This window comes from Oryzias melastigma, linkage group LG6 (genome assembly GCF_002922805.2).
Source record: "Oryzias melastigma strain HK-1 linkage group LG6, ASM292280v2, whole genome shotgun sequence".
NCBI classification, from domain to species: Eukaryota; Metazoa; Chordata; class Actinopteri; order Beloniformes; family Adrianichthyidae; genus Oryzias; species Oryzias melastigma.
In genome coordinates, this window is record NC_050517.1 from 27,994,247 (window position 1) to 28,012,508 (window position 18,262).

The following is an 18,262-nucleotide window of genomic DNA, read 5'->3' on the forward strand; positions in this document are numbered from 1 at the left end:
TAGTATTATTATTTTATTATTATGAAATGTAGCCTAAGAATAAGCCCTAACCAACTGTTAGAGGCCTCCAAAAAAGAAAAAAAATAACATATGAGAATAAAGTCAGAGCATATATGAGAAAAAATAATTTATTTAAATAAAATAAATGTGAAAATTTATAGCTAAAAAAATTCCAGAATATAGTCATTAATTTTTGCTTATTACGTTTTCCAATTTTTCTGTAGATGTTTGCAGAATCACACCTATTTTTTATCCATATGCTGCTTTTGTTAAGGTTAATTGGTAAAATAAATTAAAAAATCCTCTCTCCTTCTCCAGCAACAAATTCACGCCTGTGACGCCTCGGTGAGAGCAGGCGGCTGCAGGCGGAGAAAGGCCCCTGAGATGAAGGCGGACAGTGGGAAGTTGGGGTTGTCTTTCATATTCCATTGAATTTTAATTTGCCTCACCTCCTTGGTATAAACTTCAATATTATGTTGTTTATAATATTTTTTAAACATTTATCCGTGGACAACATATAAAATAGCTGCTGGGTTAATTTAATGTAAAAATGTCCCGGATAAATAAATAAAATTGAAATTCTTGTTAAATTTTAAAGGCAACAATAACACATATAGTATTATTTGAAATCTTCATTTTTGCATCAGTGATTTACCACTATGTAGCCCATTGCTAAAACACAAACTCATATCTATAAAGAAAATACATGATATTTAAAGAATTATCGTGATATTGTGGATTAATATTTATAGTGTATTGAGTAATTTAGTGAAAATAACAAGAAACGATTCAACAAAATACCAAAACTACACAACAGGATTTCAAATGCTGGATTTGAACTAATTCCCTGCTGATGAAAATACATTCTGTTATCACTAAAGATTTTCTCATCCATGGATTTTTTAAAGCAATTTTGAAACAGGAATCAAGAGTTTTTGCAGTAGCAACTTGTTGGTTTGGTACATTGATTATGACCAAAATAGATTTTTTTAATTATCTGCTACGAAGAAACTGTGTTGGCTGTTGTAATAGTTAAAATAGTTGAGTATTTATAAACTAATCTTAAATAAAGTGACAAAATACACAGAATAAAAATACAAAAAAACCCAAAATAATAAATGGCTAAACAGAACATTAAAAGAAGTAAATAAAAAGCAACAAGAAATACATAAATATATATTTTAAGACAAAAAATAAGCCAAATAGAAACTATTGTAAATTAATAAAAATGACTCAAAGTAATAAATAAATAAATAAATAAATAAGATGTCTTAAAAAAGACCAAAAAGAGACGGATAAGCAAACAGACTTTTGATCCGGATGTCAGCTCGGACGAGGAAGTGAAGATCTTCATGGACAGAACTTCCTCCAAAATCCTGATTCTTTCTCCTTCCAGTTCACCAAAGACTCTTTTAGCTAATTCTCCAATGTTTATTGACGTTGCTGTGATCAATACATTCAATCATTGGTTTCTCAGAGTTCTTGATAAAATAATGAAAGCTAACATCAAAATGCTCTTTCAGGGGTGTCAAACTCAATCGCATAAGGGGCCAAAATACAAAACACACCTTAGGACGCAGGCCGAACAGGATAAACATTTATTGAACACAGTAAAACTACATTTTTAATACTTTAAACTGTAACTTTTTACCATAATTATGAGCTAGATATATAGCATTACCTGTGATAATGCTAGTGGGAATGCTGTAAGCTGAATTTGGCTGCTGAAGATGCTAGTGCTGATAGCTAAAAACGTGCTGCTAGCTAAACACGCTGAAGCTGATACCTCAACTATAATAGCTAAATGCCAAATTAGCCTAAAAAAACAAACAAACAAACAAAAAAAGAAAACAGGTTAGTCAAAATAGCTAGCATGTAGCTGAAAAAATAGCTAAACTTCTTAAATGATCCTAAAAAACAGGAAAAAATACAAAATTAGCAAAAACAGCTAGCATGTAGCTGAAATATTAGCTACATTTCAAAATAGCCTAAATAAATCTCAGTAAATGCATAAATTGTCCAAAAAGCTAGCAGAATGACAACTTTTAAAACTGTAACTTTTTAACATAATTATGAATAATAAAAAGACAGGGATATTATTCCAGAATAAATCAGTTTAAACCTTAAATAACTTTCAATATTTTATTTTCCATAAAAATACATTTTGTCAAAATTATAAAAGTTAAAAATAAGTGCAATATAACATTGGGCCATTAATAACAATAAAACACATGTGTATGGGGTACCGTTTGTAAATCAGAGATGTAAAATTTTTACATCAATGTTTTCAGATATTTTGTGTGTTTTAGGAGAAAAAAAACAGGTTTTGTTTTCAAATGCATATTCTCAATTAATATATTTATAAATGTTACATTTAATAACTAAATATTTAGTTAACCAACTAAATAGCAGTGTCACAAGAGAAGTAAAGATATTTTGTGTGTAATTGTTGCATCTCCTGGTAACAGCTTTTCCAAAATTACCCCTGTTTAAACCGTAGCTGACTTTGTCAAAACATGAAACGAGCAAAAGCTTCACTGCGCAATGCATCCCTCCTCGCAGCATGTAAACACAAGCACCAGCAGCGATAACGTTACAATTGATCAGCACTGTGTGCTAACTCTGGCAGAAATAGGCAGAAATAAAGAATTATGATGTGAAGTTTTAAGATTGTTCATAGCTTTGCCTGCCGCAGCTGAATTGAGAAAGTAGCTAAAAACAGTAGCTAAAAATGCTACTAAATGTTATGTTTTTTAAGGTCATCCTCCAATCCCTCAATTTTAGCAGGCACCGGAATTGTTACGTCGCATCTTTTAAGACATGGCAGCTGGTTTTTCCACATTTATATGTAGTTATAGACCCAAAACAAAAGGAATTGCGCTGTCGGCTCAACAGTTGTACCGGCGTCTACTGGAAGTTTCACCCATGATTCACGCAAAGGCTCATGGGGGCTAGGAATAAGGTGGATCGGGCTCAGCTCCGACCGCGTCACATATCTCCCACCATGCACTGCGGCTCAAAATGTATATTTGGTCAAGAAAAAAACCTTTCATAGTTATATTTACGTTTCTTCATATTTTATTTACAATATATAGGATGTCATTCATGTTTGCCAAAGCACACTGAAATAAAAAAGTGCACCGGAAGTGAAACCATTAGTTTGGACAACGGGATGATTGCCCACTATAAATACCGATCAGTGACAAATCTGCACTGAGAGTTGGTATTGGGAATGAATGAATGAATGAATGAATGAATGAATGAAATGGTTTATTTCAAGCAATCAGGTCATAATACATACATAACATATCACTTAATAAATCACAAGTAGATCACTTGAAAGGGAGTGGAAGGAAGCGAACTTATATAATCCCACCCCGACTCGACCATACCATTTTCTCTACATGAATTATCAATATCCGGTTCAGGACTTAATATCAAATCAGCTTCAAGATTTTTCTTCGGTGCCATGTTCAACTCTCCTCGTTGCGCTTGTTGTTGCTGCAGCTTGGTGATTAAAGTCGCTTGTAGGCAACTTTAAAAAACTTTGAGTTGAGGAGAGCTGGAGACACACGTCTGCTCGTGACCCGGAACCGGAAAAAAAAAAAAATCCTGGTCGAGGAGGGGTCGGACCGGCACGCATGCATCTCGTGCTAAGGTAAACTGTCATAGCAACAGGCACATAAGCACCACACATACAATTGCATACATACATATGGTAAATGCAAACACCCCCCTTAGTCACAATGAGCGTCATCGCTGGGGCCAGTTGACCTCCCGGGCTCTGCCTGACTCGCCAACTCTCCCCTGGGCGAAAGCAGCGGGGTTATTTTTTTTTTCCTTTCACAAGGAAAAAAAAAAAAAAAAAATGGAAGGAAAGATGTTGGATTGTATTTGCATCGGACTGTTGGTTCACATGGAGTTATATTTGTGCCACCAACTGTAACCATTTTGTGCTTTTATTTTGAAGGAGTTAGCATGTTTACTTTTAATTGTAAACCTCTAAATAGAACTGAAATAGTTTAAAACGGACGGGATTTATTTTTTATTTAACCTCTATTTATCTAGACAAGACATATTAAGACATAATTCTTATTTACACCTGTGGCATGAGAAAAAGCAAAATAATATGAGAAAGAAAAGTACCATAAAAACCATAAAAAATATTAGAATCACAAAACCAGGTCACAGTAACATTTCCTTTTAAATTATTAAGATTTCTTTTAAAATATTTAAATTATATTTAAATTAAAAGTACAGTGGTTTTAAATTGTGTATTTTTCTAGCTTTAATCTCACAACATTTTTCTGTCTTCTCAGTTTTTGAGCTAGGATAGAAAGAACAAGCTTTTCTAAAGAACTGCAATATTTTAATAATTATCTTCAAAGATATTGCAAATATTTATTTTTCTTTTCGAAATTAGTCTTCAGACTTTTAAATAAAAAACGTAACGGTTTAGAAACCTGCTAGTGTTTTCATTTCCGGTGGAGAAAATGCCGAAACCGGAAGTACAAGTCTGCGCAGGCGTGTTCCTGCCGGGAGGCGCACAGGTTGAAAGTGCAGATATGTATCGTCGGCGTGCTCCTGGCGACGTCATACCGTGGATAGAGAAAATGATCCTGGGCTACGGCAGCCCCGAGAATGAGGTGACCGGCTTCCTGAAGGCTCACGTCATCGGGTTGGGTAAGATGACCGAGTCCCAGGGGCTCGGATGGGATGGCCCCACGGAAATCGTGTTCCTGTCGGACGGGAAGGTCCGGATTCCGGCCGTTCTCACCACCAGAGCCTGGAAGAATCTGATGGAGTTTGAGGAGCGCGAGTACATCGAAGGCTTGCTCAGCAACGCGATGCTCATCCTGGCCCACCAGCTGAAGTTTCACATGGCAAAAGAATTGAACAAATGCTGGTTCTACTTATGCGTAGAAAACATGTCCAGCGTCGCAAGCGGACGGTTGAGAGAGTTTACCGAGTGCTGCACGACCCTCACCTCCGTCAGGATGAAGATCCGCCAAACCTGGCAGGCTTGTCTTTTTGAGGAGAACTCTGTTTTGAGCCAAAGTGAGGTAAATCTGACTCAGCTGCTGGGGGCCTGGGAGGAGGACTGTATGGATGAGATGATGGAGGACATCAGAGTGAGGCTGATGGCAGCAGACAGCTCTCATGGAACCCCACAACCATCAAATTCTGCCCACAGAGGATCTGGGATCCGGCTGAGGACGAGCTGGGACGTGGACCGGGTCAGATACAAGAGGATGGAGCGTTTCACAGTACCAGTGAGGTACCTTCTCATCCCTGAAGAGGTGGAGGCACCGACAGGAGGAGCGGCCCAGCCTGCGACAGAAGTGGATCCCCCGCAGGCTCCCGGCTGTGATGCAGGTGAGAGCCCCCCCGTTCCGGAGCAGGACAGTCCGCTGCACGACCTCATTCTCTCAGACTCGGAATACGTGCTTCTGTCCAACCCCTGGGATGCTTTCCCTCCTCCGGGTGTCAGTCTATCATCCTCCAATTCATCTCCGGAAATGACCCCAATCCTGCCGGAGTGCGGCCCCGCAGCCTCATCCAACCCTGACTCTGTTGCCATGGTAACCAGCACGCAGCTACCAGTCCACAGCGACCTCTCACCCTACCAGAAGCAGCCAATCAACTTCCCCTCATCGTCCACGACCTCCGTAAGTCCACCACAACCTCCAACCTCAGACGACACAGCCCAGCAGAACCTTCTGGTTCTGATCCAAGCCGATGAAGACAACGATCAAGAACACTACAGAAAGGCTAAGAAGAAGCGATGTGAAGTCACAGCAGAACCCGGTGTGCTGGAGCAGGAGGAACCGAGCGGGAGCCCCCCCTCCTGGCTCTTTGACCCGACAGGAACCTCCATAAGAGAAGAACCCAGCAATCCCAGCACAGAACCGGACCTGAGAAAGGTCCTGGACACTCACAGCGACGGAAAGCCGTTCATGTACACCTACAAGGTGACCGGACAGAACCTTCAGGATCTGATTCAGTTCAAAATGCCCGCCTCTCTCCTCCACTGGGCCGTGAAGTACCTCGTCACTGCGAGGCCGAAAGATCCTGTCTGACAGAATCAGAACCAGGAACTGCAGTAGTTACCCCACTTGGAGAAAATCCGTTCACATCTGCTCGGCTTTTCTTGGTAGTTTATGAAGTTCTTCGGGGCCTTTGTGACCCCAAAGCCTCAGCAGAAGTCCAGGTGGAACATCAGCATTTCTAATGACAGTTGATGTGTTTGTAAAAACTATCACAGCTGAGCCACACCCGCCCACAGTGGATTCAAACCCACAGCACAGACACTCCACCACGCAGCCGCTGAGCTGCTGGGAAAATGGTCTTTTTGGTTCAAAATAAACCAGTTTAAATCATACCGATGTGGCGCCCCTGTTTTCACGGCTGTTTTGAATCTTTCTGGACGTGTTTCGATGTTCCTGCAGAAATCACATACATGTCAACTTCCTGAAGTCAGTCAGTATTTTGTCTTCTCCAGCCTCAAAAACTAAACATTAAAGTTCATGTCATGTATCTAACTGAAGGGCTAAAGGATCACATTTAATTTAAAAAAAATTAAAGTCTTCAGACTGAGCTGAAAATGACCAAAATGCTTCAATAAGTATAATATTTTGTTTAAAAATACAGATCTGGAATAAAAAAAAAAAAATTAAGCTAAAGCAGTTTTGCAGTGAGTTTAAAATAAACAATTTAAACTAAAAATTTGGAAACTAAAAATATTTTTCCCAGCACTGTTTTGTTTGAATAAAGACAAATATATATATACAGTAATAATATCTATTATTGCTATTTTTATAATTTTATTATTATGAAATGTAGCCTCAAGAATAAGACATAACCAACTGTTAGAGGCTTTCAAAAAGGAAAAAAAATAACATGAGAATAAAGTCATGACGTATATGAGAAAAAAATAATTTAATTTAAATAAAATAAATTAGAAAACTTATAGGGAAAAAAATTCCAGAATATAGTCATTAATTTATGCTTATTAAGTTTTCCAATTTTACAAGAAAATAAAAAAATGTTAATTTGACAAACATAATTCATGCTTTAGGTAGTGATCAGCTGGCCATCACGCTGCTCAAGAATCTGGCTGAATCTGCTCTATTTTCATGAAATTACAATTTTGTTTGGAAAAAAAAAATACCTTTTGGGAGTTAGAATTATGACTTTTTAATAATAAAGTTACAATTTTATTCTCATGAAATATTAATGTCTTTTTCTAATGATTTAATGACTTTATTTTCTGTTTTTTTCTCAAAATTTTACAACTTTTTTCTTGTGATTTTACAACTTATTTCTCATAACGTTTTTATTTTAATTTTATGGTGGCTCTAATAGTCCACCATGATAATTAGCAAGAAAATATTTTTTGTTCTTATGGGATTAAATAAAGTTGATTGCAACTCTTTTTTTTGTCCAGCAGGTGTCCTCAGCATCCCAATTGATGTATTTAGTCAATTAAAAAAAAAAAACAAAATGGAAAAAAACCCCGTAAAAGTTCAAACTTCAAAGTGACTTTAAGAAAAAGAAAAGTGATGATGGGACATGAAAATAATCACAGATGAAAACCCAAAAAAACAATAAAAAGCCACAAAAACAAAGAAACGCCTCAAGAGATGCAGAGCAGCAGAAACATACATGAATACCACAGACATCAACTCACTGAAAACAACTGCAAAACAAATGAACCTAAAAAACAGCATCACAACAGAAACAACAACAGATCTATGCAAATATAAATAAAAAGATAGAAAAAGAACTGTATACAGAAGTTGACTTTAATCCAGACAATCATACTGGTCATCCTCAGGGATTACACAAAGGATTTGTGATGAAAAAGCTTTTTATAAAATCCAATAAGGATCATTTGGCCTTAATTGGATGATGTGGACCAAACCAGACAATAACAATAGACCATGACAAGCTGGAATTGTTAGGAATAAACACAAAATAACAAGCATGGTTTAAAGCTGAAACACAAGAGTGATAGCTAATATTAGCAATAGTTAGCTAACATTAGCAGTAGTAAGCTAACATTAGCAATAGTAAGCTAACATTAGCAATACTTAGCAACATTGACGTTAGTTATTCAACATTGGCCATGGTAAGCTGACATTAGCGATAGTTAGCTAACAGTGGTGATAGTTAGCTAAGATTAGCAATAGTAAGCTAACATTAGCGATAGTGAGCTAACATTGGCGATGGTAAACTAACAAGAGGGATAGCTAACATTAGCAATAGTAAGCTAACATTAGCAATACTTAGCAACATTGACGATAGTTATTCAACATTGGCCATGGTAAGCTGACATTAGCGATAGTTAGCTAAAAGTGGTGATAGTTAGCTAAGATTAGCAATAGTAAGCTAACATTAGAGATAGTGAGCTAACATTGGCGATGGTAAACTAACAAGAGTGATAGCTAACATTAGCAATAGTAAGCTAACATTAGCAATAGTAAGCTAATATTAGCCATACTTAGCAACATTGACGATAGTTCGCAAACATTGGCAATGGTAAGCTGACAATGACGATAGTTGGCCAACATTAGTGATAGTTAGCTAACATAAGCAATAGTTTGCTAATTTTAGCAATAGTAAGCTAACATTATCAATATTAAGCTAACATTAGCGATGGTAAACTAACAAGAGTGATAGCTAACATTAGCAATAGTAAGCTAACATTAGCAATACTTAGCAACATTGACGATAGTTATTCAACATTGGCCATGGTAAGCTGACATTAGCGATAGTTAGCTAAAAGTGGTGATAGTTAGCTAAGATTAGCAATAGTAAGCTATCATTAGAGATAGTGAGCTAACATTGGCGATGGTAAACTAACAAGAGTGATAGCTAACATTAGCAATAGTAAGCTAACATTAGCAATAGTAAGCTAATATTAGCCATACTTAGCAACATTGACGATAGTTCGCAAACATTGGCGATGGTAAGCTGACAATAACGATAGTTGGCCAACATTAGTGATAGTTAGCTAACATTAGCAATAGTTTGCTAATTTTAGCAATAGTAAGCTAACATTATCAATATTAAGCTAACATTAGCGATGGTAAACTAACAAGAGTGATTGCTAACATTAGCAATAGTTAGCTAACATTAGCAATAGTTGACGATGGTAAACTGACAATAGCGATAGTTAGCCAACATTAGCGATAGTTAGCTAACGTCAGTGGTAGAAAGCTAACATTATAGCAAAAACAACAGTGAGCAATATCAGAGCTGTCCAGCTGTACAGTTCAGAGCGAGATAGTAGCTCAAACGAGAAAAATGCAGACGTTAATGGATCTGTTTGTCTCCAAGTAGATGCTTCTGAACTGTAGCGGAGAAGACAGACTTTGGCTCCACCCAGGGTAGTCACTGCGTCACAAATTCGATCTTTTTTTCAAACCGAGGCTTTTTGTCTGCTCCTGACCATCAAAATTTGAATAAAGAACTACTCAGAAACTCAGTTTCAATCTTAAATAATCTTATATATGTCCTCCACCATGAGAAAAATGCTACAAGAACATGTAAAAACACAATTTTCATCAGAGTTGGTCTTTAAACTCAACACTGTGACAGAGTGACAGTTCCAGCCTCAGAAGTGGAGTTTTGATTGAGCTGCATTCATGAAGGTAATCGGTCCGTATAGCAGCCAAACATTTCTCCTTCTCTGTGAGTGATGAATGTGTTATCCTGTGTTCATGTCTACTTTAAAATTTTTTTACAAGTTTTCTCTGTAGCTAAAATTGCCTCTAGCACCTCCCACTTTAAAGAATCAATATAACCTATTGGAGTTGCTTCGTCCAGATTATTTCATCAGCAAATTTTCAGAAATCTGTTTTAATTTTCTTAAAATTATCCCCAATTTTCAGTGAGACTCATGGCAGGCTGGTCACCTTCCCGGCCTTCGCCCAATAGCAGCTGGGACAGGATCCGGCGGACCTGTGACCCTGAAAGGGAAATAGAGCTGATCCTATTAGTCCTCATTGTTTCATCCTGCTGCATTCTTCCTTCTACGTTTGTTTGTTTTCATATCTTTCCTCTTATCACGCTCACTCTTTGTGACTCTTTAGGTACTGCATGTATCAAAAGCGTTTTTATTCCAACTCTCATTTGAATTTCATAAAAAGCCTCTTGATGGGGAGATGGAAAGAATTTCCCCCTCAGAAAAAGTCTGATCCCGAATCCTGCGTGTTAGTTTGGTTTAATCCGCCCATGAATCACCGAATGTGAAACAGAGAAAAGTTGAGTTTATTCACCAAAAAGCTCAGAATCTCTAATGTAAGCAGAAGCCAGCTGTGCGCACTTGTAAAGTTGCTATAATCCTCCTCTGACCTATAAACAGGAAAATACATAATATAAAGCATCATGGTCACATCTACAAATAATCCTGGGCCGGTCCTGTCCTTGTAAGGAGATCCAGTCCTGCAGCTTCTTAAGTCTGAGAACTGAACTTTCAAATCTGAACTGCACAAAAAAGATATTTTCTTTATAAATGTTGATCCTTTTCAGATGAACTCATTAAGCATATAAAAATGTAACTTAAAACATAGCAAATTGGGTTTTATTTTTAACTCTAATCAGAAGTTAAAAATGAACAAACCTTTTCATTTTAACTCAGGAAAATAAAAAATAAAAACATAAAATGGTTTAATAGGAAACTATTATAAACAAAAAATAAATATTTTTCCAAATACATTCCAACATGAAAAACCAAACAATTGTTTTAGAAAATGCTTTTAAATGGAATCATTTGTGAGTTTCCTTTTTTTCCTGTTTATTGAGCTTCATGGTTTATTTATTTATTTATGTTTTTGTTTAAACGGCTCCAGCTGCATCACATGACATGTTTGTGTGTTTTCCATTTTCAAAGTACATTTGAATGAAATAAATGCAAGTTTTAGAACCAAGAACAGCATTTGCACTAATAGAATAATTGCTGATCCATCATCGTGAAGGAGTTTTTTAATGAAACTGTGAGGCTGGAGCTTCTCCGTCCGTCCGGGTTGGAGGCAGAAACAAAGCCTTGCAGTGATTTGGCTCCTTGTTTTGGTTTGATGGGGTCCTCCGCGGCTCCCCGACAGGCCCCGCCGTGTTTGCTTGTTCTCTCTGTGCGAGCGGCTCGCAGCGTCACGGGTGGACGTGATATTTCAAACAGCACATCAGAGCGTTTATGTATTGGGTGCCCGGAAATTTTTCCAAATAAACACAGCTTGATTCGACCTGGGTGGGCAGACTTATCAAGAGACTAATTCTGTAAACAGATGAGGGGGAAAGCCGCCGCCTGATTGGTCGCCGCGCAGAGGAGGGGAGTTTCGGAGCAATGAAATTTTAATTAATGTGGGTGGGCTGCGAGCGCCGCCGACTGTTTATGATGGACAATTTATTTCCCGGCGCAAAGTCAACACCGCGCAGCAAACCTACAACAATTATTAACATTTTTCTGGGGCCCTCATGAGGCTGCGGACTCATTTGGAGGCGGAGAGGCGACCCGGGAGCAGGCTCCACTTTTCCCGGAACACTCTGCGGCTCCCCGCGCGTCATGACGCACGACCACGGCCGGCTGCCGCCGCTCGGAGGGGTTGCTCCGGCTTTCTCCGGACCCCCACTCATTTACCTGTACGGCGGAGGGGTCGTGCCCGCCGCGCTCAGCTTCGTGCCAAACCGCCAGGAGCCCCCCCAGAAGCCCCCCTACAGCTACATCGCCCTCATCGCCATGGCCATCAAGAGCGCGCCGGGTCAGCGCGCCACGCTCAGCGGCATCTACCAGTTCATCATGGACCGGTTCCCCTTCTACCACGACAACAAGCAGGGCTGGCAGAACTCGATCCGACACAACCTGTCCCTGAACGACTGCTTCATCAAGGTGCCGCGGGAGCGGGGCCGCCCGGGCAAAGGCAGCTACTGGACCCTGGACACCAAGTGTCTGGACATGTTTGAAAACGGGAATTACCGCCGGAGGAAGAGGAAGACCAAGAACCCGTCTCAGGTCCAGGACTCGAAACCTGCAGGACACAAGCGCAGCAGGGGCCCGGGGCCGTTCAGGGCCCCCCAGGACTCCCCCACACCAACACCAGCACGACAGGGAGCAGAGCGGGACAGACAGACACTTCTCGCAGAGTTTCACCACACGGAGCAGCAGCAGAACCCCGTCATCCCCAGAACCAGAGAGTCCCCGCCCGCGCGGCGGCGCACGGACAGCCCGGAGCCGAGTCCCGCCGGGCTGTGGGCCGAACCGGACCGAAGTTCCGCCTTCAGAGACAGGGGCCCGCTCTGCGCCGTGAGCTGCACCGCCAACACGGACAAACCCAAAGAAAACGTTCCGAGAGTGGACAGGTCCAAAGGCTTCACCATCGAGAGCATCCTGTCCAAGCGCGAGGATGAGGCGCGCGGCAGCATCCAGAGCGCGCCTGCGCACAGTCCCGCCCTCAGCTCACCCCTGCAGCTCTACCACATGGGCTTCCCGCTCTGCTCTTACCTGTCGCTCACCTGCGCTGATGACGTGCTACGCTTCAAATGAGCGCGCGCTTGTTTCAGTCTGTGCGCCTCACTCACGCGCTCTTAAGATCTTCATCATCATCAAAGCCATCAATGAACTTGTTTTAACATTAAACAGGGAGACCAACTCATCTGAAGTCACCTTTACGCATGCGTGGATATTACTGAAAAAGCTGACATTTTTGTAGAAAAAAATCATAAAAACTATTTTTTTTCCTTCTTGATTCAGACAAAAGTATAAAACCTTTTACAAAAATATTTTTTGTAATTTAAAAAAGAACATTTCATATATAACATAACATATTGAATGTTGAATTTCCTTCTTTTATTGCCAAATAAAGTTTAGTTTTTGTAAGAAAAAGCTAATTTATTTGGTTAAAAATAAAAAATAACCAGAAAATGTCATTCTTGAACATCTAGGATGTCTGACGTTCTTCAATAGCAGGAGGATTCACTGTTGGAATTTCTCTTCTAGAACTTTCTTGTAACCATGCGTGATGCTTGAAAAACAGTCTCTACAGGACAGAAGTAATCCAAATTATGCTCATTAGGACTTCTACAAAAAATATCTAAAAATTTAAAAAATATGCTTAAAAAAGCTGCACAGTTAACGTTTAAATCTTATTTTTGTTTGTTTCAAAGCATTTTGTGAAAACAAGTTTTGTTTGTAGTCTATTATTTTTGCTCCTTTTGGGAATTTTTATTTCCCAACATGTGTGGAAGTCAGAAAAAAATACAGAAAAAGTCAGAAACAGTGAGCTCACAAACTATCAATTGTTCCTTTTCTAAATCTAAAAATGTCATTTTCCTGAGGAAAATTTAAAAAATCTTTATAAAATTCAGAAAAACATTTTTAAACACATATGAAAAAAAAAAATTAAATGATGTACAACTTGAAATAAAGCCTTTTCCGCTTAAGATAAAAACGTTTCAATGCTTTTTGACACATTTAAAGTCATTTCAGTTCAACTGTGACAGCTCAACGATCCACAGGTCACAGCTACCATGCATGGAACCCTAAGAAAAGACAAAATGAGAACAAAAGAAAAGCAAATCCTGACACGTTGTTTTACTGCTTTTTGTAAAAGTGATCCTCAAAAGCTCAGAGTGAAGATTTCTGTTGTTACATAAATAATAAGAAAATTAAAAATGTCAAGTTTGCAGGGAAATGTGCTAAACTGACAGAGGTTTTTGTTTTTTTGCTGATGTTCTTGTATCCAAAAACAATTAAGTCTCGTGCAGAAACACACATACATATTGTTCTGATTGTGAAATGTTAATAAATTGAACCAAACAAATCAAACATGCAAAAATATTTTCGTTGTCGCCTCACAAAAATCAGTTTAATAAAAAACAAAACCTTCTTTCATACAAAAACTCAGCAGTGTGCAAACAACTGTAAGTCACAATTCCAAAATTATTTGTTTATTTATTTTGTTGAAAACTGTCAAGCGGATGCAAGATATTGGCACATGAGAAACCAGGGTTTGTTTCCCAGGTGACGGGATGAGCTGAATCCAGTGTGGGTCCTTCATGTGCCCGTCCCCAGCCCGGATAAAAGACAGGGTTGCATCAGGAAGGGCATCCGGCGTAAAACTCTCTGCCAAACCACATGTTTGATGAAAGCTGATTTGCTGAAAGGGGATCATTTGTCGAAAAGCGATCTTTGATTCAGCAAATCTATATTTCTTGTTTAGTGACAACAACTGGAGGAATCTTGAAGGTTCAAATCTTGAAAACCTGGTGAACTGCAGAAGATGATGATGGTCCCACATGTTATCCCAGGAAGAAAGATCTAAACCTTAGGAAACGTGAGCAGGAACATCACTCAAGTCCAGATGTGTTTGTCTTTCAGAAACATTTGGAGCAAAAAACAAACAAAACAGATTCACCCAAAGCAAAAAATAGTACACTTGCGGTTTATTTTATTAAGTATACTACTTGAGCATAGCAAATATACTACAGACCAGGGGTCCCCAAACTATGGATCAGGCCCACACACACAGAAATGCTAATCGAGAACCACATAGAACATGACTTTTTATTCCACCCTTCTGGAGTCTGAGCTGATGGGAGAGGATAGAATATCTATTGGTTTAATAGTGGTTTACTTTTCTTTATTTCTTTATTATTATTATTTTTCTTCAATACTTTGTTATTGGACGTCTATAACTCTTCAGCTCTTTTAGCCATTTAGCTCATGCAGCTATTAAAATCTTTTTAAGCCATCTTTTCAACTGTTTTGGCGATTACTAAGCATTTCAAGGCTATTTTAGAGTTTAGCTAATGTTTTGGCTACAGGCTAGTTGTTTTGGCTAATAGGCATTTTTTCAGTTTTTAGGCTAATTTAGAGTTTAGCTAATATTTTAGCTTTATGCTAGCTGTTTTGGCTGATTTAGACAATTTACCATTTTTTCGGCTAATTTATCATTCAGCTTATATTTCAGCCACATGCTAGCTGTTTTGGCTAATTTTAGCTTTTTCTCTTTTTTTTGATGTTTTGGAGTATAGCTAATATCTTAGCTTTATGCTAGCTGCTTCGGCTGATTTAGAAAATTTACAATTCTTTTGGCTAATTTGGCATTTAGCTAATATTTCAGCTACATGCTAGCTGTTTTGGCTAATTTCGGCTTTTTTCTCGTTTTTTTTTTTTTTTTTCTGCTAGTATGAAGTATAGCTAATATTTCAGCTACATGCTGCCTATTGTGGCTAATTTAGAATTTTTTCAGTTTTTTGGACTAATTTGGCATTTCAGTATTATTTTTGCTAGCTATCAGCTTCAGCGTTTTTAGCTTTTAGTTTAAGCATCTACAGCTATTAGCACTAGCAGATTCAGCTTACAGTATTCACATTAGCATTATCACAGGTGATGCTATATATCTAGTTTAATGTTTTATTAGTATTTTTTTCTATTTGGCCATGTTTGGCTTTCTGGAAACCCTAAATGTTTACAATTAGGAAAAAAGTTTGGGGACCCCTGCTATAGACCATGTAAGTATAGTAACTGAATACTACTTCAGACTAAATGTGAACATTTTAGGTTTACAATATATAGATCCATCCATCCATCCAGGGCCAAAGAGATTTCCAGGATCATCCGGACCAGAACCCCGAACTTCCTCAACTGGTTCCTCTAGATGTGGAGGAGCAGCGACTCCACTCTCGGACTCCGGGCTCACACTGCATCTATAGGAACTACTAGTAAACAAACCCTTATTCTGTGGGGATTGTGAATTATATTCACAACATTTCTTTTTCTGCGTGACTTGTTTTAATACACACTGAACTTGTATTAATACTTTTGTCCTATACAGGCTTAAATGTACATATTTGACTGTGTTACACGCATTGTATAACAAGTAGGGGAGAATAGGGTTTTATGTCACAATATAATGTTTAAAACAGTGAGTACAGCGGAAAATAGGTTTTATTTTGAAAAATGCATCGGGTGCACTTCACCCTCAAGATTTCTGGTTGATGTCATCAATAGCCCCAACTTCACAAAAAAGCACTCCGGTTCGGTCCTGGTGTCCAGCAAAACTTTGAACCCAACGAAGCGGATACGGAGCGCCGGCGAGGCTGGACCTGATGCAGTGAGAGTTCGAGGTTACTCCTACTCTACTAGGATAGGGTCTCCAATGGCAGACAGGTTCTGGGTGTTGAACCAGACAAAAAGTGGCTCAGAACCTCTTTATGAAAAGAAAAAACAAATACTCTGCAGCATCATCTGGATCGGCGTCACCGGGGCCACACTCTGCTGGCAGGAGTGACTTGGGCTTCCCCGATTGGTTTCATCCCAAAGGAATGAGGTGGGATCACTCTTCCCATGGGCCCACCACCTGTGGGAGAGCTCAGGCTTTGGGTGGTGCAATGTGGTTTGGGCGGCCCAAACCCCGGTCCTGGAATTTGGCTTTTGGGACATAGAACGTCACAGTATACAGACAGTACCAAAGTAAACTTCAAATAAACTGCCTCACTTTTAATGTAGTACACTTTGGTACGGAGGAATAACATCCAGAAGGTGGAGCTCAAAACTATATTAACGAAAATAAAACCAAAAGGAATAAAAGTCACAATTAAATCACCATTTGTGTCCTGGAAACTTCCAACTATAACTCTGCTCAGAGTTTACCTGTGAGAACTTTTTAGCATGGGGGTCACTACCCCCCCCCAACCTCGGCCGGTCACACCTGTGTGACATCAGGCGCGGCGGTGACAGCATCATTACAAACATGTCTAAATATAGACGTGCTGTGCACTCTGTCCTTCTGCTGTAAAAAGCTGCAAATCAGGAATGTTTGTTTGAAATAAATACCCCCCCCCCCGTACATGTGAGCGGGGCGACTCTCGCATTCAAGCATTTCCTGTGTGGAACTCTGCTGGCAGACATGTAAATAAAACATGATGAAAAGCTCAGAGGGAAGATGCTTCATCCTGCCTGACGGCGAGGAAGAGGAGGGTTACCTGATGAAGGCAGCAGTTTGATCTCCAATGGGAGGGGGGGTCTCCGCTGAAGGGGGGGCTTTTCTCCTCTGAGAGAACACGACGCCTGTTTCCTCTGTGAGGTTTATCCTAATCTTTGTCCGTTTGTTTTAAGTTTCTGCAGCTGCCATTTGTACACCCCACACTCACAAACACACACACACACACACACACACACACACAAACACATACACACAGGAGACACCAGACCACACGGCTGTTTCATGCGTCCTGCAGATGTTTCACATCATTTTCTGTGTTTTGGTTCCGCGTCTCGCTGAGATTATTTTGCGTCTCTAAGTGGCCGTTTAGACTCTCCAGCCGTCATTTAGGTTCCTTTGTGAGAACTTGTTCTCTTTGTGGTCGTGTTGTGTCTCCTCCTGGTTTATTTGTGTAGCAAATAAACGTAAACCTTCATTTTCCCCAAAAGCTGCTCCACCTTGTTTGGCTTGCTGGACAGGGTGGGGGCTGGAGACGATGATGATGATGATGATGATGATGATGATGATGATGCTTTCATTCAGCAGATTTTCAGTCTTGCTGTTGATGCAGAGTTTGGTTTGTGTTTGAGGTGATAAATGCATCCAAAACATAACCAGATTAAAATCCTCAAACGGACCAAACCAGAGCTGAGAAGAAGGTTCTTCTGTTTCTGCTGCTCTAAAAACAGAAAACATTTGAGATTGTCTTTGTCTCAGGAGCTCCATTCCCAAATGTTGTTAAAGTTTGAGACTTTTATAGCCTGTGACCTGATAGTGATGCAATCGTGTGGAGCTGCATGACCTGAGCGGCCAGATGTCGCCTGATGTTTCACCATTTATCCCACTAAAGGACGCTTCAGGTAAGTTATGTCAGAATTTCCACCTTAATCCTTAACTACTAAAGAACTATTTATTGCCCTGGATTTTAAAAGCAATTCAGATGGAATGCTCACTACTTTTCTTTCGTTTACGATATGACGTCACCGATTTCAGGAAGTGAAAATCGAATCAATACCAACGTTTTCTGATGTCTATTTATGATTCCACTGTGTTCTGATGATGGAAATGTGGACGGTTTTGTTAAAAAATTACATCACCAAGTGCAATATAAAGATGGAGTGATATAAAGCACGCCGCCACTGGACTCTAGAGCTGTGGAGACGCCTTCTCTGGAGTGATGAATCACTCTTCTCCATCTGGGAATGTGATGGACCAGTCTGGGTTTGGAGGTTGCAGGAGAACGGTACATTTCAGACTGGATTGGTGGAGGAGGAATG

At 39.5% G+C, this 18,262-nt stretch overlaps 2 protein-coding genes across 2 annotated transcripts in view; both read left to right on the forward strand.

Moving 5' to 3' along the window:
- acd (ACD shelterin complex subunit and telomerase recruitment factor) overlaps window positions 1-6,382 on the forward strand; it is a 10,499-nt gene extending 4,117 nt beyond the window's left edge. The window contains exon 2 of the mRNA XM_024282331.2: window positions 5,243-6,382. Within this exon, the coding sequence (XP_024138099.1) occupies window positions 5,243-6,080 (838 nt within the window). The 3' untranslated portion in view covers window positions 6,081-6,382. The remainder of the gene's footprint in view (window positions 1-5,242) is intronic.
- Window positions 6,383-11,132: 4,750 nt separating this feature from the next.
- foxl1 (forkhead box L1) lies at window positions 11,133-12,802 on the forward strand. The gene has a single exon (XM_024282333.2). The coding sequence runs from the start codon at window positions 11,567-11,569 to the stop codon at window positions 12,542-12,544; it is 978 nt and encodes a 325-aa protein (XP_024138101.1). The 5' UTR covers window positions 11,133-11,566; the 3' UTR covers window positions 12,545-12,802.
- The last annotated feature ends 5,460 nt before the right edge of the window (window positions 12,803-18,262 follow it).